We start from the raw sequence: 25,334 nt of genomic DNA, 5'->3' as shown, positions 1-25,334 counted from the left end.
TGCACCAGATCGAGGCTCTCGTTGCCGCCGGTGTTACTGATATCGTCCTCGCCGTCAACTACCGACCTGAGATTATGGAGAAGTTCCTAGCAGAGGTGAGCCCTGCACTTGACCCCTCATTCCTTGTTTGCGACTATGTCGCACAGATCTTTTGCCCCTCCAGATCCGCTCTCCTCCAATGACGTGAATATATGAGACTGATTGCGTACGTCCGACATTTTAGTACGAGGCAAAATACAACATCAACATTGAGTTTTCTGTCGAATCAGAGCCCCTCGACACCGGCGGCCCTCTCAAGCTCGCCGAGAGCATCCTTGCCAAGGACGACTCCCCCTTCTTCGTTCTCAACTCCGACGTCATCTGCGACTATCCCTTCAAGGAGCTGCTGGATTTCCACAAGAGCCACGGCGATGAGGGTACCATTGTGGTCACCAAGGTGGAGGAGCCCTCCAAGTATGGTGTCGTTGTCCACAAGCCCAACCACCCCTCTCGCATCGACCGCTTCGTCGAGAAGCCCGTCGAGTTTGTCGGCAACCGTATCAATGCCGGCATGTACATCTTCAACACCTCCGTCCTGAACCGCATTGAGCTTCGCCCCACTTCGATCGAGAAGGAGACCTTCCCCGCCATGGTGGCTGATAACCAGCTGCACTCCTTCGACCTCGAGGGTTTCTGGATGGATGTTGGACAGCCCAAGGATTTCCTTAGCGGAACCTGCCTGTACCTGTCCTCTCTCACCAAGAAGGGAAGCAAGGAGCTCACACCAGCCTCCGAATCTTACGTCCACGGAGGCAACGTCCTGATCCACCCCACCGCCAAGATCGGAAAGAACTGCAGAATAGGTCCCAACGTCACCATTGGCCCCGACGTCGTCGTCGGCGACGGCGTTCGTCTGCAGCGATGCGTCCTGTTGGCCTCTTCCAAGGTCAAGGACCACGCATGGGTCAAGTCGACGATTGTTGGCTGGAACAGCACCGTCGGCCGCTGGGCCCGTCTCGAGAACGTGACTGTTCTTGGTGACGATGTTACCATTGGCGACGAGATCTACGTCAACGGTGGCAGCGTTCTGCCGCACAAGTCTATCAAGGCCAACGTTGACATCCCTGCCATTATTATGTGATTTAATCAACCATCTCTTCACCATTTTCTCCGGCTCGCCTGGCACCATGCGACGCCCTATACAATTTTTTTCAACTTCGCTTCGGTTTTCTGATTCTTTTGTTTTATTCTGCGCCATTTTACTGCTCTATACATTCACCACTCCTCCATTATTTCTCAAGAGATACCCTATCGGTGGAGGGGAACCAGTCTTTGAGAGAGAAAACTAAGCAATTCTTTTTTATTAATTACCACTTCTTCTGGTATCTTCTTTTTTACGTCCCTCTTATTGTTTTCTTCTCAACTTTACTATTTAAAAAAAGATCGAGCCATGGATGTTTGTTCGCGTTATGTTGAGCTCCAAGTATATCAGTTTGGCGTTCTCGGGGGAATAGGTGGGCAAAGCATCTTGGAGGGACTAAAGGTGTCTGGGAGGATGAGAAAGAGCTATGATGGACGAAGCGCTGAAGGCTTTACATGTATGAAAATATGATAGCGTAGCGAATGAAAGCTGAATTTTACGCTCAAGCCTCACAGCCGCAATCTTGGTGATGTTTTGTTACTGTGCACCAACCTGGACATTGTCAGGCTATACCTATAGAAACCCTTCATTATACTTGGGTAATTCCTTGCTCGCGTGACTTGCAATCTATTCTGACCGATTGCTGAACTGCCAGTGACAATTGATGCCTCAATTCCCTGGTACTAAGAACTTGAATGACGCAATGTTATACCGAAACAAATAGGAAAGGGCACGGCAGGAGCTTCGGCCGTCACGACAGGCGCCTCACAGCTGCCCTCACAGGGAAGGAGCATTTCATGGAATGTGCACTGCAGAATTTAATTTCTCCCCTCTGCACTCTTTTTGCGACTTTCGTCAGGCTGCAGCTTAATTCAAGTGAGTCGAAGGTGGCGGAAATGTGAATGCTCTTCTGTTCTCTCTTTCTCTGCCGCATCTGCAGCCTGCATTTTGAGAAGCTTTCCAATTAATTCTTTCCCTCGGCACGCCTCCATACTTCTTGGAGTGCACGAGCTGCTTCGTGTAGCAGTCGATTCTCCTCGTTGATTGAGAAAGGCAGTATTCTGCATCCTGCAGAGAAACTGATCAAAAAGAGTGAGCTCCAGGATATCCAAGCTGGAGCGTATTGCATGGGCTAACGTATCCCAGAGCTGCGATGGACACGTACATTTCGCAGGTAGTGCTTGAGGGCGGTAAAAAACGCCCACACGATGATATCGAGCCGGGCGCCGTAGCAGAGCCTGCGTGGAAGCGTCACGCTTTACCTACGGGATTGCCTGCAAGATATCCAAATGCAGAGATTACTGGTGATGTTGAGATGGAAGAGTCTGTGAGTTGATTGAGTCGACTGTGATACCTCAAAGATTCACCTAGCTAACTCGAACAAGTTAAATAATGGTGTCTCTACTGGAAAGGAGCTTGGCTGTCTCCTGCAGCAGACACTTCCTGAAAGCTCTGAAGGCGCAAATGAAGCAGGCAGTCACGAGCCCTTTTCGATAAGGTACATGAAACCGCATGGAAGCGTGTATGAGTTTGTCATGAAGCATCTCACGCCAAGATCAGACGGATCGTATGTCTATGCATCTACCTGGCCACCAAAGTTTGGCACTACAACTTCCGACTCGCCAAAGTTCCCATTTCGAGACATGAGACTTGAGCCTTCCACGACGTTTTTCCACATCAACGAGATGATACTTGCAAAGAAGCTCCCATTCACTGATGGGGCGGTATATGAACTCTTTGCACGAGTTGTCAACTTTGGTTGCGCAGATTTTCCTCCACATTATCAATATTTTCAGCTGGAAGACTTGTTTGGAGGAATGCCTCATTTGAGTGGAGTACTCATGCGTTATAAATCTGGAGTCGATTGGTATAAGCAAAAGGGATGCTCTGTTGAATGCGAAGCTACGCACTTCGCTGTTGCAACAGAAGCCGAAGGCAAATGCTACTGCCTCTGCGAACCTGTGCCAGACAGTTCATCTGAGCTTGGCTGGTCGATCTACATTCGCGAAATACAGCTTGTCACTTGGGAAACAATTCGAAGTGTCCATGCCCACCTTAGAAAATAGGGGCTCGAGATGATCCAGCAGAGTATGTTCCAAGGAGTTTATGGGTGGAGGCAGCTATTGGCGCCTGTTTCTCGATCTATTCAAGAGTGGTTCAACTCTGTATCCATTCTCTTGATGGACTATTGAAGTTTTATTAAGCATGTTGCGGTTATCTATATGGCCTTTCCATGTGGCTTTTCTCTAGACACTTTCTATAGTGTAGTGACATGTTTACTCTAATATTGTATCTGGCCCCTTCTTTCTCCTTTTAACATTAAAAATCTACTCCCATGCTTCCAAGATATGATTCCATCTAAGCTGTTTAGTGACTGTCCATAATGCTTTCTACAGTCTACAGCTTTGCATTTGGACCCCGCTGGACCTTTATATGTGATTATTCACTTTGAAAAAGGGTGCAAGTTCTCGCTCCATCATTTGGCGCAGTTCCCGCTGCTCTCCCGCGGTAGGAACCTCCAAACTACCGTGTCGCCGGCGCCAGCTCTCGTCAGTCTCGCGCATCTCGGCGTTGGGATCCTGGCCTGCAGGATCAATGAATTGAAAGGAGCGGTATTCGCAGTTCTTCCAACTTGTGGCTGTTGTTTTGGAGTCTGTGTTAGTTGGGCAATGTCCTAACATGACTGACTTCTCTTGTTGTTTCTTTGCTTCTTTCCTTTTCACTTTTTTCGCTTTTTCAAACTGTTTCAAGCAAAAGGGAAAAAGGATTGCAAACTCACGATAAATCTCAGTAATTCCATGCCAGTCCTCAGTCAAAAAGTGCAAAAAGGCACCGTGGGAAACCACAGCAATGTGCGCATCATCCCCCAGACCAGCCACAATCTCCCTCAATGTCAACCTGGCATCTCTCGCTCTCTTCGGCAGCTTATCCAGCGAAGGCTCAAAATAGCTCCCCTCGCCCTTGAAATCCCACCCCTCCCGGATCCTGCTCACGTCGACCTTCTCACCAAACTCAGCAGCCAGCTTCTCCTTTGACGACCCCGTGTCGGAGGGCGCATCGGAGCACTCCTGCAGCGTGTCCAGGGCAATCACGGGGTACAGCTCATCAGTGCCAAAGGCGTTGATGCACGTGTACAGCGTGCGGCGCATGCCCGAGGCGACGAGGCCCTTGAGCTTGGCGTGATGCGGGAACTGGGCGCGCAGGTCGGCGCATTGCTGGATGCCGAGGGGGGTGAGGTCTGGGTCGGGGAGCTTTTCGTTTTCCTTGGAGAGGTTGTGGTAGCCTTGGGCGTGGCGGACGAGATGGATCGTTGGAGCCATGTTTGCTTTACCCTTTTGTGATATAAATGAGCGAATCAATGAGATTGTATTGACAAGCAGTGAGTTTAATTGTTAAGTAGTAAAGAAAAATGAAGTTGAAATAAGTCTATAGCTATTATAATGAAAGAAAACAATAATTAAAGGAGCAACGACTAAGCCAACGCCGTCTTATTCCACTGATCTCCGAACGTGCATCATCTTCGTCTCCATTTAAAAAACTCGGCTCGCCTACCTCATGCAGCAATTCCACTTCGGATGGATGACTCAAAAAGAATCCTTTGACGGAGAGGGTCACCCGGCCCCGGGGGCGAAAAAAAAAATGATGGATGGCCTCCGGCTCCGGCGACTAATACGAACCCTGGTACAGAAAAATAACAGCTTGACGAAGAAGAATGAAACAAATAAATAAGCCCAATTGCCACATGCTTTTATCATGATAAAAGTCGTTCGTTCTTTAATACGGACGTCATTCTTATCAATCACTGAAAGTCCAAAAGTGGCAATAAGAGGCGTAAGTGGAAGGATATCCACTTAACTGGCTAGCAGTCATAATGCCTCAGCATGGCCTATTACGGCCGCCCCAATTGGTGCCTTTAATGTTCCGGCAAGATCAAGTTTGTCTGAGTCTATCCTGCGGAATGGACGAAATGGAATGATGAATACGAGATGGCAGTCACTTCACGCGGAGTGCCCCTTTTGATAAGATGTCTATTAGTGATCTTACTGCATGTCTGCGGCTTTACAACTTCGGAGCTCCGAGGTGCTTATAGCTTCAGGGAAACAAACTCCAAAAATTTATATACCTACGCTGCAATTAGAAAAAATTCAAGATTTAGATTTCAAGGGTAAGAAGCGCAAAACAGCAGTCATTCTGACAGGCTACGGAATACCCATGTTGCCGCACACACGCTATCCAGCAATCGTAAAAAACGCCGCGTTGTAGTATAAGTCCCCTTGATGTCACAGTGTAATCCACATCTCATGACAGTCCCCGCCATATTTCTTTCTTTTCGCCAGATTAATAAAACTAGAAACTAAAACTCAATGAGCGCCTCCTCCTTGACCGGCTGTTGTTGCTGCACAGGCTCGTGCTGTGGTGCAGGGGGCATTGCGTAGTTGGCGTAACCAGCCCAATCAGGCGGAGGGGCTGGCGGTTGCTGCTGCTGCGCAATACCCATTTGATAAGGTGACGCTTGAGGTGGCATATCCTGGTGATACGGCTGCTGGGGTGTTGCAACAGACGGCATCTGCGAGTGAGTGGGCATTTGAGGTGTTGCGTTGGGAGGTTGTGAGGGTTGAGCCGCAGCCTGAACGGGAGTGGCTTGTGCCTGTGCTGATACGGAGCCCCTATGGTAAGGCATAGGCGACTGGTTCAGGTTGGGATATGGTGATTGGCTTGCATCCGCCGGAGGGGCGTTCTGCAAGGGCTGTGCGGTGTTGAAGTAGTATGAAGCGTTCGGGTCTGTTGAGGGCGATGAGGCTGCCTGTTGAGGGGGATGTCTTCTCTCTTCGGGATTTTCCTGGGGCTGGTGCTGTTGAAACTGCTCAGGGGCTGATGGCGCCCGAGTATTCCAGCTGTCAGTTCGCTGTTGAGGGGCATAAGGTCCAGATGCGTCAGGTGCTGGCATTCCGGCATAAGGCGGGTAGGGGGACTGCGGCATCGCTTGTTGAGGCGGTAGTTGATACAGCTGCTGTCCTGGTGGCGCTGACGGCGCATATCCTGGCTGTTGCTGGTTCGAATAAAAGCTTTCGGCTCCAACTGAGTTGCTTGGCGCATGTGAATGTATTGAAGGGTAAGGTCCGGAGGATTGGCGAGGTGGTGGGAGATTATATCCGCCTAGATTTTGCTGGCTGTATGCCTTTGAGAGCCGGTCTTCAAGCATCCGGTCGTAATATCGTACAACAGTAGATAGCTTGGCATGTAGATCAAGAAGAGTATCTAGACATACTTGTTAGACATCAAAAGAAAGACGCGGCAGGGTGGCAAGATCAATGTTACCATGCTTGCTCATTGTTTCACCATATGTTCGCGCCAACTTGGGGCGCAGTGAGCCAATGCTATCATAGAGTTCCTGAATCTGCGGTTCGCGCAGAATAGTGCCGGGAGGCTGAGTCTGAAGACGGTCGACTAATGTGGCAAAGAGGTTGATATTCTCGGCTTCCACTGCGGTCAGCTCGTAGTCGTTCTTGGGCAGCGTGAAAGTGGCAGAGGATGAGGCGGTTGGTCCCGATGTTTGTTCTTTCAAGACAGCAGCATGTCTCTTCTTTTGCTCTTCCATGTCTGCCAGTGAAGCAGCAATAGCAGCTTTCAAATCGTCATCTTCCTCTTCAGCTTGCTTCGCCGAGGTTGGATCCCCTCCACTCGTCCTTGGCCCATTTGAGATTACAGGAGCCGCCCTGCCACGAGAAGCATTGCCCACCTCCTCTAAGCTCATCGCTAATGCTTTTTTAAGATCTTCGTCAAATCCGTCATCTACGCGCGCGTTCCGTGGCTGCATAGCAGATGTGCTGCGGGTCTTGTGAGGATACGTCGGTGTGCGGTCGAGAGAGGGGTTGGGCTCTTTGAATCCCTTGTTAGTGAGCTTAGCATAGCATCCATCATCGACTCGCACGGGAGTAAGTATTCCCAAGTGAGGAAGTGGAAGCGTTTTGCTGGAGCATTGTTGATCGAAACAGTTGCCGCAATTCCGGCAATGGTGTTTTCGATTCGTAAAGGTAAACGCCGTTCGACATCGCATACAGACATCAGAATCAACCCATTCAGGCGGCTGTTTGACTCGCATTAGTCGACTGCCCTAAAAGAGGAGGGCAGATATTGAAGCAGTCATTCCGGCTACTTACTGCACTACTGTCAATCATGCTGCTCGCCACCGTGACCCGCGGAGGGAACTGATATCCCTCTCGCTGTAGCCGCTTATATACTTCGCCGATGTAAGACAGCTCGTATCGCCCTTCTGTGGCGCCGGCCCACGACTGGATAAGCTCGAGGATCTTGGATTTCACTTCGGCATTGATGGCGACTGGGCCAACGGCTTGGAGGAGGGAGGTCAAGTTGTCCATGAACTCGCGGGAGGCGATCTCGGTTAGGAAATGAGATCCGCCATTCTTCACGCATGTGTCTGTGAGCTATATAGAGAGGCTGGTGTCAGGGCTGCGCTCATTGTTGGATCCAAACAGAGGATGCACTATGCAAAGGGGGCATGTCTGGCAACGTACGTTGAGGGCGCTGAGCTGGGTGTTTGGATTCTTGTTGCCGATGCGCTTCTTGAGTGATTGCATGGCCGCCTTGGGCGCCACCGTCTTGGATCTGATGACATCGGAGATCTCGAGGTTGAGCGCAATATCTTCTCTGTATATCCTCTCGTTAGCCAGTCTTCGTCACCGCTGCAGCATGAGGCGTCCATACAGGCTGCTGCTCGTGGCCTTCTCGATCTGCTCGTCGAGCGCCGTGTTGGCCGAAGACGACCACCAACTCATCATGTTGGGGAGGGATCTGCGTCACTAAGAAGGGGCTGGGAGACAAAGAAGAAGAAAACGGTGCGTAGAAAAGACGCAGAGGCGACGCGGGAGAGCTCGGCAGCGACGGCGATGCAGGGACTGGATGGGCTGAGGTGGGATGGAGGTTCTGGAGCTGCAGCTGCGAGCAAGGCTATGGGGATGCGTTCGTTCTAGTGCCCAGCAGTGCTTCGGCTCCGCTGACGACGTCTGCAGTTGCGTCACGGCGCGGAGGCACCAGCCGCCGGAACAGTGGTTGTTCCGCTGCTGCACCACCATCCATCAGCCTCGTTCCTGTACCTCGTACCTGTAATAACTGTAATCTGACTAGCAAAAGCTGTAAGCCACGCTTGGATATTTGGAGAGAAATATCAAACTACTGCTGCCTGTAATTGCTCTCTGTGGGAAATGCCTAAGAAGAGCGCATTTGTAAGCGTATGCTCGCTATAGGATTGACTTCACATGTTCGCACGCTAGCAGCAGTATGGAGACATAGAGTGGCTGGCTAGGCACTGGCTTACAATCCATGAGCAGCTGCCTGCTATTTGTCTTGGGGTTGTTTTGGTGTTTATATGTCACAAAAAAAAAAAAAAAAAAAAAAAAAACTCTATTTCTAATATACAAGTAAGGTCTCTCCCGTGGTTGTTAAGCCTGGGTACCTTATCCTAGCCACTACGACTCGGTCTTCCACTGAGACTGTCATGAAACTCACATTTACGCGCATATAGAGGTATGCCTAGTCTAATAAAGCTGAGCAAGTAAACAACTCGCCATATCTTAGAGTCCATAAGGGCTACAGCTGTAATGGAACACTATTTAATATACAAGATGACTGCAGTGACGTAGTGTGGTCATAGCATATGAGATTCTCTATAGGCATATGGGAGCCATAGACATGGTAGATACGAAATAGGCGTCGAAACAAGACGTTATAAACGAAACAGGGCGGCGGTGAGGCAAATTATAGACGGCGAATCCGAATTGCGCCTGTTCATCAAAATCCGAAAAAGAATGGAAAAAGAAAAAGACGGCTTAGCATTCGCAATACCGAAGAATCATTTTTGTAATCTGAAATGCGCATTTGCTTGGTTCTTATGCATCTCAAAAGAAGCAGGGTTGGAGGCACTTTAGCCAAGCAATGACGACGCTGGCCGTGGCTTATGCGCAAATCGGGGTACCTGCGGGACGTCGCGAACGTAGGCGAAGACGCAGCACAGTACGAAAGAGGATAGAAAACGACTTAATTTTGTATTCAGACTCGGCAGAGCTAAAGGTACTTTCGTCACCTTCAAGGTATCTTACACCCCACGTACGCATGCCCGTTTGGCCACACTTGTACCTCGGCGAAGCCAAGCACGTCTAATTAGTAGGCCCAGAGTGGTGGCACACTCCAATAGGCCAGTTCCCAGCCAAGTCGCCAAAGCAGCTGACCTCTATTTCCTGTTGACATACATCTACACACTCTCCATTCATACACAGGGCGTCGCCATCTGGGCTTTCAGCTCGTCACAACAGCTTCGCCTTCTTACGAAAAAGTCCCCGCGAGCCCTTGACCTTGAAACTGCCCGTCATACGAGAATGCTTTGTGCTGCCTCAGCAGCCCCTCATCAGGGCCCCCGAAGCCTGCTGTCATAGGAATCATACAATCGCCGTTTACGCTTGTCTCTCTGAGATGACAAGGCCTCCGAACCAAGCTGTTCTCTTCCTACCAGATCCGATTCGCGCGCCTCATTGACGCCTTCATTTTCCACGCAGCCAGCGACATCACCGCTGAAGCACCGCCGAAGCACCGCACGGCCGATCCGCTAGGCGCCGCCTAGCACCCACCCCGAGTTCTAATAAGTTGCGACATCGATGACAACCGCGGACCCTATTGATAGTGCGAGGTATCATATGGCCGTGAATGCCAGGCACAGCATGCCGCCTTCGGGCTACGATGGCATGAATGGCGGCTATACACCTCCTCCCGGCGCCACTGCGCCGCTGCCTCACATCGAGGATATGGTGGCCTTTCCCCAGGACATCAATCGGAACCAGCCGATGCGGCACCTGCTGGAGATGGCCGAGACGACGTTGGCAAAGTCTGAAATGAGCCGCGACTTTGGAAAGCCAGCCCTTGCTTTTAAGGACTATGTCAAGGCTTCGGTCCTCGCTGTACAGATCATCCCGTCTCACAGCGACTATGTAGAACTAAAGAGCCGTCGTACGGACTGGAACCGAAGGCATTCGCAACTCTTGAAACGCATATCTCAGCAGAGTGATGTATATGACAAAATCAAGCGGGACATCATTGCAGACAATGAGAGGACTGGCGTTCAGCCGACCGTTGTTCCCTCTATCCAGAAGAATGTCGGCGCAAACGTTTCGCTAGCACAGGCATTCCCGATTAGAGACCTGAGCCCGACATCGCGAGCGCCAGCCGATGATCCACCGCAACCCCGAGTCAACGGCTCTCCCGGGAAGTTCAAGCCTACGGTGCACCCAAAACCGCAGTCTTTGGCTGGCCATGCCATCAAACCTGGACATGCGCGCGCCGCATCTGCGGCCTCAGCTACCTCCTCAACCCAAGCCATGTCGGATCTGGCCGCGCGATTTGCTAACCTGCGAGGCCCTCAGCCCTCGCCAGGACAGGACCCTCGCATTAAGACGCACCAAATTGTTCCGCCGCCTGCCAAGCCTGCTGGACCCCGAGAAATGCCACCATCACGTCCCAAAATATCACTTGATAGCGCAATACCTGCACTGCCCAAGATGCCTGATGCGATATACAGCCCTGCACGAGGTAGCATCTCAGGAGAGTCCGCTCGTATGCCGCCTAGCACGCCACGGGGCCATTACAGCCGCACAGGGTCAATTGTGTCCCTAAACAGTGCGACTGGCACCCCTCTGCCACAGCAAGGCGCCGACTATTTTACGTCTCAGCCAGCTAGAAATGGAAACAATGACACACCGCAGCCACCAGAGAGTTCTTTCAAAGTTCCGGAAGGGGACAGGATCACGCCCGAAGAGCTATTTGAGGCTATGAAAGCAAAGGGCTCGGTTCTAATTATAGACGTCCGTGCTCGTGAAGACTTTGATGAGGGCCACATCATGTCCTCTTCCACGATTTGCGTCGACCCGAACATCCTCACGCGGCCAAACATTTCTGCTGACGATATAGCTGAAAGTTTGGTTCTATCTCCAAGCCTGGAGCAAGTTCAGTTTGAACGACGGGCGAGCTATGATTTGGTGGTGTTTTATGATCAAGACTCTGTAAAGATTCCTTCTCCTCATTGGAACGACGAAGATACGCCTTTATCATCCTTGCATCGCGCTCTCGTACATCTTAGTTATGGCCACGAGTTGCGAAATCCTCCAAAACTGCTCAAGGGCGGGTTGGACGCATGGGTCGACCTCATGGGCGCAGCGTCTCTGCAATCGACCGCTCCGCCTAAACCAAAGAAAATCTCGTTGGTGCGGCAAAGTCCGTTCCAACGACGGCCCTCGCAGTACCTGGGAAAGCCGCTTAGGCCCGATATTGTTAAGGTTTGGCAGCAAGCTGTGGAGATTGAAGAAAAGGAGACCGAGACGGCAACAGAACAAGCTTTCCACCGCTCAACAGAATCTTTCTTAAGAAGATTTCCTTCCTTGTCCCTTCAGGAGTCAATGACTTCGCCTGCCATCGCCGAACAAAGAACTCCGGGCTATGGTTCGTCTCACCAGGTCGATTTATATACCGATCTACCTTCTCCGCCCACAAGGCCAGCCCCAGCGTTACCGCGATTAAGCTACAGCAGCTTATCCCAAACTGTTGATGACCACGACATGTACCATGAGCCGGTCCAAGTGGCTCCCACACCACCACCTTCCGAGAAAATCTTTTATACCGGCCTTAACAACCCTCACAACTGGTGTTACGCCAATAGTACTCTTCAATCACTACTAGCATCGCCCAATTTTGGAAGGGAGCTGAGCGACTCGGAATGGATCGACAAATATAGCGCACCGAGGAAAGATGACGAGAAGATTGATCAGCCTCAACTGATGATCAAGATCATATCAAATTTGTTCCACTGGATGACGACGGGAAAGTTTCAAACTATGAAAGCTCAGACTTTGATGGTACGTCGACTTTATACAGTTATTACCCTTGTTGCTATCGTGTTTATCATAATACTAATTGTACTCTCTTCCCCTTTAGGATTATTCCCTTCATCTTTGCCAAAATAGTCAAACTATTTCCAAGTTTGGCGGAACTGGGCAGCAAGATGCTCAAGAATTCATGTCATTTTTATTAGACTACCTGCACGATGAGACTAATTCTCGCCGAAACCTTAAGGGCAATATTGCACAGCCAAACACAATTCCTCAGGCGCGCTTACAGGCAGCCACTGAGTATTGGAAAAACTACCAAGAGCTAAATCGATCCATTGTGGATCGTTATTGGCGTGGTCTTGAGCTATCGACAGTCGACTGCCAACGGTGCCATAAGCAAACGCATACGTTTTCGACGTTTGACTTAGTCTTTGCGCCCGTCGGTAAGAATCAAGACATCACTCTCGAGGACTCATTCCGAGAACACAACGTCGTCAACACACTAGACAATTTCGCATGCGATACATGCAGGAAGAACACAAAAGCCATGCAAACTACTTGCTTTGCCCGCATGCCCCCGCTGCTATGCCTAAGTTTCCGCAGATTTGACTTCGACAAATCTGTAGGAGATATCAAGAAATCCACGAGAAAAGTCACATGGGATTTTAACGAGATTGATCTCACCCCTTACTTCATGCGAACAAACGAAAGCACAAATGATAGAGCTTTTTCGGGGCCGTTCAAGTACGAATGCTACGCCGTAATTGTCCACAGCGGCAGCAAGACCGACAATGGGCATTACTATGCGTACGTGCGAGACTCGAGCACCCATGACCAGTACGCATGGTACCGCTGTGAGGACAGCCACGTTACAAAAGTCCGCATTGGCACGGGTGATGCTCAGGATTTCAAAGAAAGGGTCTTTAAATCGGGGCGAGACACTGTCCCTTACCTGGCCTTTTTCAGGAGGAAGGACTAATTGGACTGCGGAGGAGATGAAGGCATGATTACAAGTCCAAGACTCCTGCTCTGAATTACCACACTAGCTACTCAATAATCCTCTACGAATGATGAACTAGGAGAGAAGCAATAGAAGGAAAGAAAGGGAAAGAAAGAAAGACGTGGCTTTATATCCTCTTTTTTTTTGTTACAATAGCCTTTGTTCTTTTTGATGTACTTTTGCTCGTCTTCTTTTCTAGCTTTTGCTCTTGTTCTCTCTCACAAATATCCATATGAGCGTTATTAAATCTTTCAAGCCTGCGTGTTACATATATCTTTTTCTTTTGTTACTTTAGTATATTTAGCCAGGGTTCAAGAGGGGTGGAAAAAGCATGACAATGGAGTTGGCATTTGGAGCATGATCGTCTATACCAGTGAGTGTGTGTGAATGTGCGTGTGTCCGTATTTATCTTCGTATATCGTGCTGTTGAGATGACATTGTTTCGCCATTATACCGGCCATGCCTACATTGATTTCTCATCTATGAACAGCTGAGCAGCTTTACTAGAAACAAACAGTCCGATATAAGCAATGAATTAAAGACTCAAGCATAGTTAGAATGGAAAGTGGTATAAATATCATTAATTAAGCCCACGCCCCGGTAGCAGTACAACAAGACAAATTAAATCACGCGAATCACAACAGCGGTATCATCGTCGTCATCTCTCTCCTTTCTCCTCCCCCCTTCGTCACTAACCACGAATCCCATTGTCCCGCCTCTTATAACATCTCTCGCCGCCTTCAACACCTATATATGAAAATATATGGGAAAAATTTTTTATCAAGGAAATGAATTACGCAAGTCGCTGCGTCTGTTGGTAGCCCTAAGGGGCGTGCTTCAGGCACTCTTCGATCTGCTCCTTGAAGTGGTCTCGAATGGCTCTCCTGTTGAGTTTCTGAGTGGCGGTGACCAGGCCCTAAAACAAATGATTAATACAAAATCCAGTCTCAATCAAGGAACAAAGAAACTCACGCTATCCGGGGTCCAATCCGCATCAGTAACAACCACACCGCCCACAGTCTCCAGGCCAGATAGGCCAGATCGCTTGGCGGTAGTCTGCAGGTCCTTGAGAACTGCTGCCTGGACCTTGGAATCGCGGTGCATGCTGTGCTCGTCAACACCGAGCTCCGCAGCCTTTGCAGCGAGAACCTTCTCGTTGGCCATGATGACGGCGATAGGGCGGTTGTGGTCGGGGTCCGCGTGCACCATGACGTTGGCCACAATCTGGGAGCCTCGGTAAACGGACTCCAACTTCTCAAGTGCAATGTACTCGCCGCCCTGCATCTTGACCAGGTTCTTGAGTCGATCAATGACACGCAAGTGGCCATCGGCATCGAATTCGCCAATATCTCCAGTCTTGAACCAGCCATCCGGGGTAAGGGCCTTGGCCGTCTCTTCTGGGTTGTTATAGTACTCTTTCATGATGGGAAGACCCTTCATCCAGATCTCACCCTGAGGAACCTTGGCTTCGGTAGAATAACCCATCTCAGGAATGGCAACCAGCTTTACGTCAATGGCACCAGAGACGGGGCCAATGGAGTTGGCAGAGTACTCCAGGGGGTTTCCAAGTGCACCGTTGGCACAGGTCTCGGTCAAGCCATAGCCAGCCAACATGGGGCCGATAACCAGGGACAGGAACTGCTTCGTGCTGTCCGAGATGCCGCTGGCACCGTTCATGGTAAATCGAAGGCGCCCTCCCGTCAGCTGTTTGACCTTTCCGAAGACAATGCTGTCGAAAATGGTGGCCAAGGGAAGCTTATTCCGGGTCATGAATCCCTTGTAGTTGAAGGCTCCCCAGAAAACAGATTTGAGGATGGGGCTAGAAGTGTCCAGCTTGGCCAGGATTCCCTTCTTCACAGTCTCCCATACTTGGGGAACTCCAACAAGAACGGTCGGTCGCAGCTCTCGCATATCGCCAGCGGAGTTCTTCATGGAAGTATCGGAGAGAGTTCTAGGATTTCCGTAGCCTAAGCAGCCACCAATGAACATGACGAGGTTCTCGAGAGCCATTTCGAAGATGTGGGCAAGCGGCAGATACGCAAGAACAACCTCTTTGTCACTGACGGTCTCGCCGACGGAGGCGAGGAGGCCCGTAACTATCAGCAAGGTCAGTATTGTCTACGGCCTGAGTTTCGTGGCATAAGGGGAAGATACACACCTCCCGCAACAAGCGCCTGGTGGGTGATGCAAGCACCCTTGGGAGGACCGGTGGAACCAGAGGTATACATGACGCAGAAAATGTCCTCGGGGTTGCCGGGCTGAGGCTCAACCAGGTTCTCCTCGCCGAGCTTTCGGAGCTCCTCCCAGGTGATGAGGCGGATATCCGGATTCTCCTTCTTGTAAGCCTCGACCTCGCCGCCCAGGGTGAAGATGCTGTCCTCGTTGACAATGACAGTCCTGACTTTTGATTTCCTGATGGGGCCTGCGGCGGTCTTGAGCAGATGAGGGTCGACATACATGACCTCAGCATCAGTCTGGACGAGAGAGTGCTCGACTCCGCTCTCGCCGAGCGTGTCGTAGGCAGTGACGATGGAGATGCCTTGCGAAGCACAGGCATGGGACATGGAGATCCAGTTGACACTATAGAGCGAGAAAGGTTCATTATTAGCTGGTTCTTCGCGAATTGATCGTTCTCTGGCCGAGATTGTATTCCACCATACGCTCCTCTGAGACACCATGTTAGATGAACGGCTCTGCTTACCTGGTCGTGGCAAAGAGATGCAGCTTGTGGCTGCCGCTGAAGCCCAGCTTGCGCAGGCCGGAGCCGAGCTGCAGGACGAGCGTCTCGTACTCCTTGAAGGTCAAGAAGTCATACTTGGACAGCTCAAAGAACTGCCACTCCTTTTCCACCTCAATGACTTGGCCATCGACATTCTTGGGAACCTTCTTGATCTCCTTGTGCAGCTCAATGAGCCTTCGGTGGCCCACGGCAAGATGGTTGGGATACTCGCGGGCACTGCGGCGGACAATGTCCCAGACGGTGTGTACGTCATCGGCGGGCTTGTTGAGCAGGCCGTCCTTGGCTGCTGGGTGGCGACGCGGGATGGTCTCGCCAGGCACCTTTTCGTAGCCAGGAGCCTCTATGGTGAAGGGCGGCTTGCGTATTTGGTGCATGGGCATGACGCCCACAGTCCAGTCCGTCGCCATGGTGGAGGTTGGTGGTGGTTGGATTGCTGATGGGAGATGGAGAGACGAGGAGATGGATTGGAGAGGAGGACAGGAGGAAAGAGAAGCGGCAGACGTGGAAAAGAGACGTTAGGTAGCTCTTCTCGCGCCGGGCAACTTGCAGGGGAGGGGGGTGGAGAAGCCGGCTCTTGTATGTATCGTATATAAGCTTGAGGGCAGATGAGTTCAACGCTGGAACGATTGAACAACAAGGATCGACGGCGAACACGGCAAAGAACGCTGGTTTGGACAAAGGAGAGTCGAGATGGATCACGTTGGGCCTCGAGCTGCGTGGCAATGCAGGCAGACGCTGATGAAGGGAGAGAGAAAGGCGAAGAGGCAGAGCTCGGAAGCAGAGGCAAGGCTAAATGAAGTTACGTAGCCGGTACTCCGCGCAACTTGCAGCAGCCGGTTCTGAGGGGCACTCCGTACCGGTACACCTGCACAGCGCCAAGCTAAGCTTCGGTGGCTGCAGCACGCGTGCCTGCAATTGCCTGCAATTAAGAGGCACATGGTACCGGTACGAAGCTCGCGGGCTAGCGCAGCTTGGTACAGTAGCACTGCGACACTGTAATGATACATGATGCAGCACCTCTCGAGGCCAATCAGCTAAGGCTGCAACTTGAAGCTGCGCTACGGGGCACCGCTCTGATTGCTCCAGGGCCCCCCTGCACGCACGCCCAAGCACTGATTCTGCCGGGCCTGTCTGGTGGCGTGGCGTTCTGGGGATTTTGTTGAGGGCGCCGTAGGAGGTCTCCACTGGACGCAAGTTGGGATTACTAGCACCAAACAGCTGCCCAGACGCTATAGCCTCCAGATTGGTAGCGAGGACACCAGGGCATGTACTGCTAACATGACGCTTTATGCAGCGAATGGCTGGATGAGAGGTTAGGTACGGTAGATACTTACTCCGTGTCCATCGAGAAGATGGCGTTCCGGCTACAGAAAATCGTATCGCCTTTTTCTCTCATCCCACGTAATAGACCTAATCCCCCAGCGCTGACAAGACAAGAAAGCCTGAAAAGCTTGGGTGCGACTCTAAGCAGGGCACGAACGCATCGATGACATGGAGCTTCCACGGAGTCGCGCTAGCATTAGTAGCACCACGTCGATCGCGCACCGGCTGATGGAGCAATTACGCTGCTTAGTACCCGTACAAGAGCTACTTCCAGCCGCTCATACAGTCGGAAGCCCGAAGCTATCCACCGTCTACACCAAAATGCATGGCATAGGTACTGATACATTCAAGACGGCACGATATTGCTGCTTCTCACAGACGTGCAATACAGCAGGTAACCAATAAGCAAGCTCTCATCGCCTTTCTTACGACGGTGCTACCTAGTCGTGTCGAGCTCCCGCAGAGCCGAGATGCGGATATGGGGTTCAGCCGGTTGCCGCGCCGCAGCTTGCTCGGCACCAAATAGCCCAACCCGAAGCCTGTTCAGTGGATTATTCACAAACACGGCACAGCCTTGTGCTGCTGGTTTGTCTACCTAGGAGAATGGCATGCCAAAACATGCGCTTTATCGCAGTTCATGTGCCCACTTTCAGGGTAGCAATATACTTACGTACATACTCATGCCCCGTTTACAACTTGGCAAGCCAGAAGACGCAACATCAATATCATATGATCCCGTAGAACAAGCCACCATGCCCATCAAAATCCGACCCAAGCCTCGATCGGGAGCCCGCAAAACTGAAGACCACGTTACCCTCTGCCAAGCGGGCTGAAAACAAGAGGCGAGCAATCCAAAAGAGGCAATATGCACATGACCTTCTCTCACCACTGCCAAACTCAACTCAACTGTCGCCGCAAGCCTTACACTACCTTAGTGCATGTAGATGTAGTGCAACCTCGATATTCATCTTTCTGCACAAACACATGCTAAAAAATCGACGGGAAAAAGAAAAAAAAATAAAGCCTTTTCTTTTTTTGAACCTCGCTTATATGTCGTGAACCAACCAGCCAACCGGGTCGAAACCTCCTCGGAGATTACCTTCTTTCAGATGAAGCAACCATGTCCGTTCATGCATGATAGAATATCCACCCTCCAATAACACGCGGAAAAAGAAATGCAACCTTGGACCAAATCAGACCGATAAGCCAAAGAAAGAATGTTGCAGATCAAAAAAAAAAAAAAAAAAAAAGAGCAGGATAAGAAATAGAACTGATTAGCTTCGTGCACTCTCGACATCAAGAGTGCCGAGGTCGAAAAGCCATTCTTCGGGGAGCTCCAGTTAGCATATGCCAAGCTTCACAAGAGCTTTCAATTCACCAGCATGCAAATATTCCAAGCACAAAATGTATTCATCATGCTATTTGCTCGGAACTGCAGGTCTACTTAGTACTCTACCCAATATGAATTAAGTCTCATCCATTGCAAGTAAACCTTCCGAGGAGAGAATGATACAAAGGAAAAAGTCATTCAAAAGTTCCACCAGCATTGAACGATGGTTAAATTATCTCCTCCCAAAACGCCAGAATCCAGTCGAATTCATTCCCCAAGGCCAATTCCACCAAACCTTTCACGAGGACGTAGTTGAGGCATAAAATCTTCTGCGCTTTTATAGTTATCAATGCATCTATTCAAAGCATGAGGAAACCTAGCAACAGAGTTTCTACCATTCGCTGTCGAGCGCTTCATATCATCAATGAGAAAAGGATAAGAAAACAAAATAGGGAGGATAAATGGTTATAATCCAATAATCCAGCCAATGGAAGGCAACGTCTTCCAGTCGGGCAGACATCCTCCACAGCAAGAAATGAGAAAAAAGAATATTAGAATTCTAGTGCCGTAGCAAATGCTTTCTAAGAAAGCTGCATCGGCTCAGTCTTCTCACAAGTAAACAAATTAATGTGGTGATCCCCTCGAGCTGCGCATCCAAGAATGGGGTGATGTGGGTGGAACGCTGTAGCGGAAATGGGAGTTCCTCGCGTTTGTTGCAAGAAGCTTGAATATGGCTCTAGGCGAGAAAGTTCGTTGCCATTCAAGTTAAACACCTTGACGGCGTGTGAAGAGGTGCCGCTAGAAATGGAAAAAGGAAAACAACGTTAGCCATCGTACATCGATTCCAAAACTTACACGTATAAGAGGCGTGAAAGACAAGAACTTACACAGAGAATACTGGCAAATGCTCGTGCACGCTTGCCGTCCGGAGGGAGTCTTGCGTCGTCTGAAAGGAATGCAAGGCCTTGTCCATGCGGATATCCCAAATCTTGATTTTGCCATTTCGACTGGCACTTACTAGTTCTCGCTTTCCTCCACGCTGCATGTGCACGCTCTTGATCCATTGGCGGTCTGTCTCGTCTTTCCATTTGCGCACCATGGATTCCTGTGGCTTTAGTCGCGTATCAAAGACTCGGACCGCGCCGTCGCCAAATCCAGCCACAAAGATGTTGCCCGTCATTTGATCCGATGTGAGGGATGTGACACACGAGCCAGATCGAGCTGGTATATCCATTGTGCAAGTCTCATGTCCGGCAAACCATACTCGGATAACCCGCACGTCGCCGGCAACAAGAACTCGTCCTGTTGCCTGTTGCCAGTCAAAAACCATTCCAGAATTGACATTGCTGGGCACCATGTGTGTAAGCGCTCGCCAAGACGTCGCTAGCTCAATGTCTTGTTCTGAATCATAGTTGCGGTATACTCGAATTACACCATCTGAAGATCCAGTCATCAATATGGCCTGGTCATCCTCGTTGATGAACTTCATATCGCTGATTTTGGAGCCCTCGGGGTTTCCGTTGGAGAATCTGTTCAGGCGCCCTTGCTTCTTCCAATCCCAAATGTAGACCGAGTTGGCATCGTCTGCTACAGCCAAATGATCCTCAAATTGGTGGAATGTCATCTTGGCAGGCTGTGCGCCGTTGTTTATAATTCCTAGCTGGTTATTCCACTTGTGAGCCCCTGCAAGCTGCTTCAGCGGCTGAGTTTCTCTCATTATATTCTCATTTCTAGCTCTCCGCCATAGCCTCTCATTATAGTCCGTGCTTCCGGGTTCGTCCGCCTCGGTGTTCTTCATCTGCGGCTCGCGGAAATACTCAATAGACCACTCAAGGAACTTGCTTGTGAGTGGCAGACTTGGCTCTTTGGTCAGATCGCGCTCTTCAAACGCGCCGGAAACTGGCTCTCGCGCGCTATGGTATGTCGCCGAAGACCCGGGGTGGTCGTTCTGTTCAGGAGGTGCTGATACCCGATCAGGCGATATATTGGATGAAGGTGATTTTGGTGGAAATGGGCTATTGGGAGTGGTAGGCCTCGACTTGTCCTCGCTGTTGATGAAAGACTGGAAGAGGAGGCTGGCCGTCCGTCGGAGCAGCCCAGGAGATTGCAGCGGCTGGGGACTGAGGGCACCATTGCTCCTCGGGCCCAAGCTAACGGAGCTTTTGCTGCGAGCTACCCTATTTGCCCGTCTCTGGATCTCCCCCATCACGACTTGGGCTGCCTCACCGAGTGTAGAGTTTATTAAAGCCTTGTGTACATAATCGATGACTGTTCCGGCCTCCTTCTGTACCTCTGGGTGAGGGTCGACGCTCAGAATCAATGCATGCTTCCAGAATGCCATGTAAACCGTGTTGTGAGAAAGGCCGTGGGCAGTTGGCTTGATGGTCCCGTCTCTCTGTCGGTTATCTGGTCTGGCATAGTGTAAGCCCATTCTATGATCCTGGCCGTCGTCTTGTGGAGGGTACACCAGATACTCCTTCTCCTCGAGGAGCTGTTCATAGGCGGCAACCAAAAACTTGCTCTCAAAGCGAACAATGAAGTGCGACAAGAAGACAATAAATTCTTTGCGCACGATTGGGCTACCGTCATTACCCATGTCAAGAATTGTCCAAGCAATCGACTCCTCAATCCGCGCAACCTCCTCAGTGAGGTCAGGAATCCCGAGGAAAGTGGTCAGGGCATGAATCATGGCTGCCCGTACTTCACAGCACGGATCTTTGGTGAGGAATGCCAGCTTGGCATATGCATTTTCTCGAATGCCACGCCATTTGGCCTCGGGTAAATCCTGCCACAGCTGGCTGATGCATAAACAAGACCACTGGCGCAGGAGGGGGTTGCTATCATTTGATAGATGGAATAGGCAGTAGCTCATGATCTCCGTTTGATTGCATACCATCTGGCCATTTCTGTAGCCCTTGCACAACATGGCCAAGATGAATGCACACATGGCCTTGTGCTCATCTCCGTTCACGACAGGTAGAGCCTCACTTGGCTTCAAGATTTGAGCGAAATAACTATAGCCGCTATCTTTAATTAGATCTTGCTGGCACGAGATATCCACAGCAATCAACCTGGCCCAGATGAAGACCATGACGGGCTTGAGTTCAGTTGCGGCGGACTGCAGCAATTTCAAAACATATGGAAAGATACCGATACTTAGAGCCAGCTGTACCGACCATGGCCCCAAGTCCAGGAATCTGCCTAGTAATATCAAGGCCCTTACCCTGTGTTGCTGGCTCAGCAGGACCTGAAGAACGACAGGCAACTGATCAGGGGGCTTTTGGGCCACGGCGTCGCCTCTGGTGAGGTAAACATCAAAAGCAGTCAACTGCTCGGTAAAGAAGGTTGAATTCTGATATTCATAATCGATGCCTTCATTCTCTTTCCTCTCCAGTGATGGCAACTGCGCTAACGCCATGTCTACAGCCAAATCCCATGTTTCCCAAAGGGGATGTTGATGAGTATCTGGCAATTCAGGGTAAGACTGAGGATGGCACCCATAAACCATCATGATTCTTTGCGCAAGGAGGAAGTTGCGGAATAAAGCAGCCACCATAAGATCTTGGCGGAAGAATTTCCTGAACAGATCTCGCGGTAGTGTGGTCCAGGCGATACTATCAGTGATGGCGGTGAAAATCCAGTTGAGCTCGCCAAGAGGCGTCCGCCTCTCCTGAAGACGGCCGGGGAGCTTCTTGGCGCGCTCGGGGGTAAGATTTGTCTTGAGGGGGTTCTGTAGGACGAAGAACCAAAGTGCCATCTCGATCGGGGTGGTCAGGCATGACGTGAAAAGATCTGCCGGGAGCAGCGGGTTCGTAGGGAGGTTTTCCTTGACTGCGCACGCAGCCAAGTGGATGTATGGTCTAAAGTTGGTCTTGACGTGATGAGGGTCTCGCAGCGCAGTTTCTTCCTCTTCCTCTTCATGCTTGTCAACGAACCGGTGGTAATTATTCAGGATATTACCGGCCTCTGAGCAGTCCCACACGAAAATAGTGGGTGCCTGAAGCCATTGCTGCAGGTCGTAGAGCGAGACCGGGATATACTGGGTGTAGGTCTTGTTGAACACCCAAATCTCTCCTGACGCCGTCGGCTTTGGTACACCATGGCCGTTGTAGTGCAGCAATACGCGCTCTTCCTTGGCATTCCGACGAAGAGAAATGCAGAATTTCTTAGTCTCCTCTACTGACGGATCCAGATATTGCTTATAACGAGCTCTAATCGCGAGAGTCTCGTACTGCGCTTGGAGGGCTTTGCCAATATTCTCGAGTGCCTTTTGAATAGGAGGGATAGTTGGGTCGGTCCAGGCTTCTAGTTTTGCGCCCGGGTTGGTTTTGAGCTGGTCGGGAGGCTCGACTCCGATATTCAAACACACAGCGAGAGCTGCAGATACTGTCTTGAGTCTGTCTCTTTGGCGCCAATCTTGAAGTTCGTACTGCACCGCCTTGGGTTTGGCGGTAGTTTCATGTCGTTTATCTGTGAAATACATGTACCAATTCTAGCGTTTAATGTCAGCAAGACGTTGGAGAAACCGCACCCCCGATGCAAAATTGGCAGAAGCTCGTGAAAACATACATTTGCAAGCTGAGAAATGATGTGCTCTGATTGATAATGGTCTTCAAACCCGTGTCTGGCTCCCCAGTCGCGGACCTCGTCCTCTTCATGGTCCGACTCCTCGATCTGTCGCGGCACATATTCACTCTTGGAGCGATGAAGCGGTGGTTTCACTGGTCGAATCGGCCGCTCGGGCTCTAGGCGGATGTCGTCGCTCGCAGTGACGCCATTCTTGCGGCCGGGCGCGCTCAAGGGCCGCCTGTCGTTGATCTCGTTGGTCTGCGATTCACGGTCGGAGCTGCTAGTCGACTGGACCTTGAATCGGGACGTTTCACCGCCGTTGGAGGCGGATGCGGCAGATGCGTGTGAGCCATTTGCACCAGATCGCTGCGTCATCTCAGCTGGAAGTCCATGAGCCGCGGCTCGTAACTCGCCTAGTCGCGCGGGCAACGGGGTCAGAAGCGTCTCGGGGGTGTCGACGCGGGAATTTGTTTCGTCGGTGAAACTCGCAGGCCGTTGCTGTGGGTGGTGCAGCCGGAAAGGCAAAGTTTGGTGCGGTTGAGGCAGAGACATGGCAGTCGTGACGGTCGCGGTCTAAAGTGGAGCAGGCACGATTATCTAAATCACCATGATGAAACACCCATGCTAATCAGTGCGGTGCCGGGTGCGAGGACTGCAACGATGCCTTCATTTGCGTAAATAGGGTGCGAGGGGCGATGGACTGGGCAGAAAAGGCGAAATAGGGAATGGATTTAGAGATCCGCCAGCCTTGGGCACAGAGTTTTGGTCTGCGGCGGATGGCTTTTTGTCTGATGGCGGCCAGCCCACGCGTACTGTAGGTATTACTGCCCAGCGCTACGGCCGACGCACAGCTTGGAGCAGCTGTACTGTAAGCTGGCCAATGCAAGGCACGCCCGCGGTAGTACAGCCCACCCGGCGCCTTTGGGTAATTATTACGACCATCAGGGCGATTATTACTACTACTACTTACTGCCTTACCTAGATCTGGGTGCTGCCCGGCCAAGTCCAGTGGCTGGAGTTGGAGTGGCTCCAGTGTTTGCTAGTTTGAAGTCATCCAGCTTGTGCCGCATCCTACCGCCAGGCAGAAACTCGAGTATGGGCTTGAAAGGTCATATGAGTTTGTGAGTCAAAAGCTCATACACTTGCAGCCGGAGTTCAAGTAGATTAATATCGCGCCAGGCACTTCTGGAAGATACATGTGCTCGATGCTGGATTTCATATCTGATATCAGGGCGCTGCAGCTTCCGAGCAGAAACGTAGAGACAGCTTTACGACATACCGCTACTAGATGCCTTAGCCGGGCGCTAATAGTGATGTCGATGTTTTAGTAATTCGAGAACGGCGCTAAAAAGCTTATGGAGCTTGTTGCCGGCATGGCGTCGTGTATATAAATGTCGTCAAGGCAGAGTCTACGCTGGAATATAATTGACCGTTACAGGCAATTTGAGTCGCTATCAGCTCTCGGTATGGATTTGTTATCATGCATGTACGTATTGCTTCGATAAATGCCCTAACATTCAACGACTCGGAGGTCTTCATTTCTGTCGTTGACCAGCACGTGATCCGATCATAACCCCCCTGTTACTAAACGCCGTCCGTAAACGCGCTGGTTGCGATAGTAGGGAACACGATTGTGTGCCAAGGAAAAGAAATTTCAAAATTGAACAGAAGCGATGGTGCTTTGAAGAATAGGTACCCAGCGCCTTGAGTAATATGCATTGGACAGTGGATTTGCTATTGCATTTTTATAGCAAGACCTATTGACATAGCACTTGATGAGAATCTAGATGCAGCGGTCTGTGCGTATAGCTCAGAGAGAAATTCGTCTATTGACGATGGAGACTTGTACTCTATTGTTGCCAAAATATCTACCATCTCTTCAGCTATGGCGAAAATACGAGAAAGATAGAATTCATATAAACTGTCTGTCGTGCATATTCTCAGCTCACTTGTTGCCTAGCAAACATCAATCTCCCCATTTTCTTAGAGCATGCAGGGTAGGGACAGGAGCATCCATGCCCCTGGCCAAAGGCGATCGACGACATTGCCCCTGCGGCGGCGGCTCACGAATGTACATTTGCATACAGTCGAGCCAGCTTGCCAAGGGCCCTCGGGCTGAGCTGCCCGGTACCCGGCCTGAAGGATCGCGAAGCCAAAAGGAGAGGGAAATGATCAGGAGTGGGACGGCAGCGAGCGATCAACGCCGGGCAATGCCTAGCATGATAATTCAGTCAAGCATGAAATTCAACACCCAATGACCCATCTACTATCTATCTAGACGACCTACATCAAATGGAATGCTACCACTTTTACCGGCAAAATCGTACAAAATCTTGAAGCCTCAATATGGGATCTGTCTTGAG

At 50.7% G+C, this 25,334-nt stretch overlaps 6 protein-coding genes across 6 annotated transcripts; 2 read left to right on the top strand and 4 right to left on the bottom strand.

The window, feature by feature from the left end:
- Positions 1-2,273: 2,273 nt before the first annotated feature.
- On the top strand, positions 2,274-3,186 carry TGAM01_v202438 (hypothetical protein; the record flags this gene model as incomplete). Its single annotated transcript, XM_018804865.1, has 2 exons — positions 2,274-2,447; positions 2,506-3,186. The coding sequence occupies 2 exons, from the start codon at positions 2,274-2,276 to the stop codon at positions 3,184-3,186; spliced, it is 855 nt and encodes a 284-aa protein (XP_018661856.1).
- Positions 3,187-3,549: 363 nt separating this feature from the next.
- Positions 3,550-4,440, bottom strand: TGAM01_v202437 (hypothetical protein; the record flags this gene model as incomplete). Its single annotated transcript, XM_018804866.1, has 2 exons — positions 3,550-3,773; positions 3,900-4,440. The coding sequence occupies 2 exons, from the start codon at positions 4,438-4,440 to the stop codon at positions 3,550-3,552; spliced, it is 765 nt and encodes a 254-aa protein (XP_018661857.1).
- A 1,034-nt stretch (positions 4,441-5,474) lies between these two features.
- On the bottom strand, positions 5,475-7,920 carry TGAM01_v202436 (hypothetical protein; the record flags this gene model as incomplete). Its single annotated transcript, XM_018804867.2, has 5 exons — positions 5,475-6,379; positions 6,440-7,235; positions 7,282-7,566; positions 7,657-7,789; positions 7,847-7,920. The coding sequence occupies 5 exons, from the start codon at positions 7,918-7,920 to the stop codon at positions 5,475-5,477; spliced, it is 2,193 nt and encodes a 730-aa protein (XP_018661858.1).
- A 1,869-nt stretch (positions 7,921-9,789) lies between these two features.
- On the top strand, positions 9,790-12,988 carry TGAM01_v202435 (hypothetical protein; the record flags this gene model as incomplete). The annotated part of the gene is made up of 2 exons (XM_018804868.2): positions 9,790-12,036; positions 12,116-12,988. The coding sequence occupies 2 exons, from the start codon at positions 9,790-9,792 to the stop codon at positions 12,986-12,988; spliced, it is 3,120 nt and encodes a 1,039-aa protein (XP_018661859.2).
- An 844-nt stretch (positions 12,989-13,832) lies between these two features.
- Positions 13,833-16,156, bottom strand: TGAM01_v202434 (long-chain acyl-CoA synthetase; the record flags this gene model as incomplete). The annotated part of the gene is made up of 4 exons (XM_018804869.1): positions 13,833-13,925; positions 13,982-15,105; positions 15,168-15,589; positions 15,711-16,156. 4 exons carry the CDS (start codon positions 16,154-16,156, stop codon positions 13,833-13,835), a joined length of 2,085 nt encoding a protein of 694 aa, XP_018661860.1.
- A 2,827-nt stretch (positions 16,157-18,983) lies between these two features.
- Positions 18,984-23,523, bottom strand: TGAM01_v202433 (regulatory associated protein-mTOR; the record flags this gene model as incomplete). The annotated part of the gene is made up of 3 exons (XM_018804870.1): positions 18,984-19,200; positions 19,290-22,894; positions 22,972-23,523. 3 exons carry the CDS (start codon positions 23,521-23,523, stop codon positions 18,984-18,986), a joined length of 4,374 nt encoding a protein of 1,457 aa, XP_018661861.1.
- Positions 23,524-25,334: the final 1,811 nt, after the last annotated feature.

Source organism: Trichoderma gamsii, assembly GCF_001481775.2.
Source record: "Trichoderma gamsii strain T6085 chromosome Unknown Scaffold_6.2, whole genome shotgun sequence".
Taxonomy (NCBI): Eukaryota; Fungi; Ascomycota; class Sordariomycetes; order Hypocreales; family Hypocreaceae; genus Trichoderma; species Trichoderma gamsii.
This window is presented reverse-complemented; position numbering and strand designations above follow the sequence as displayed.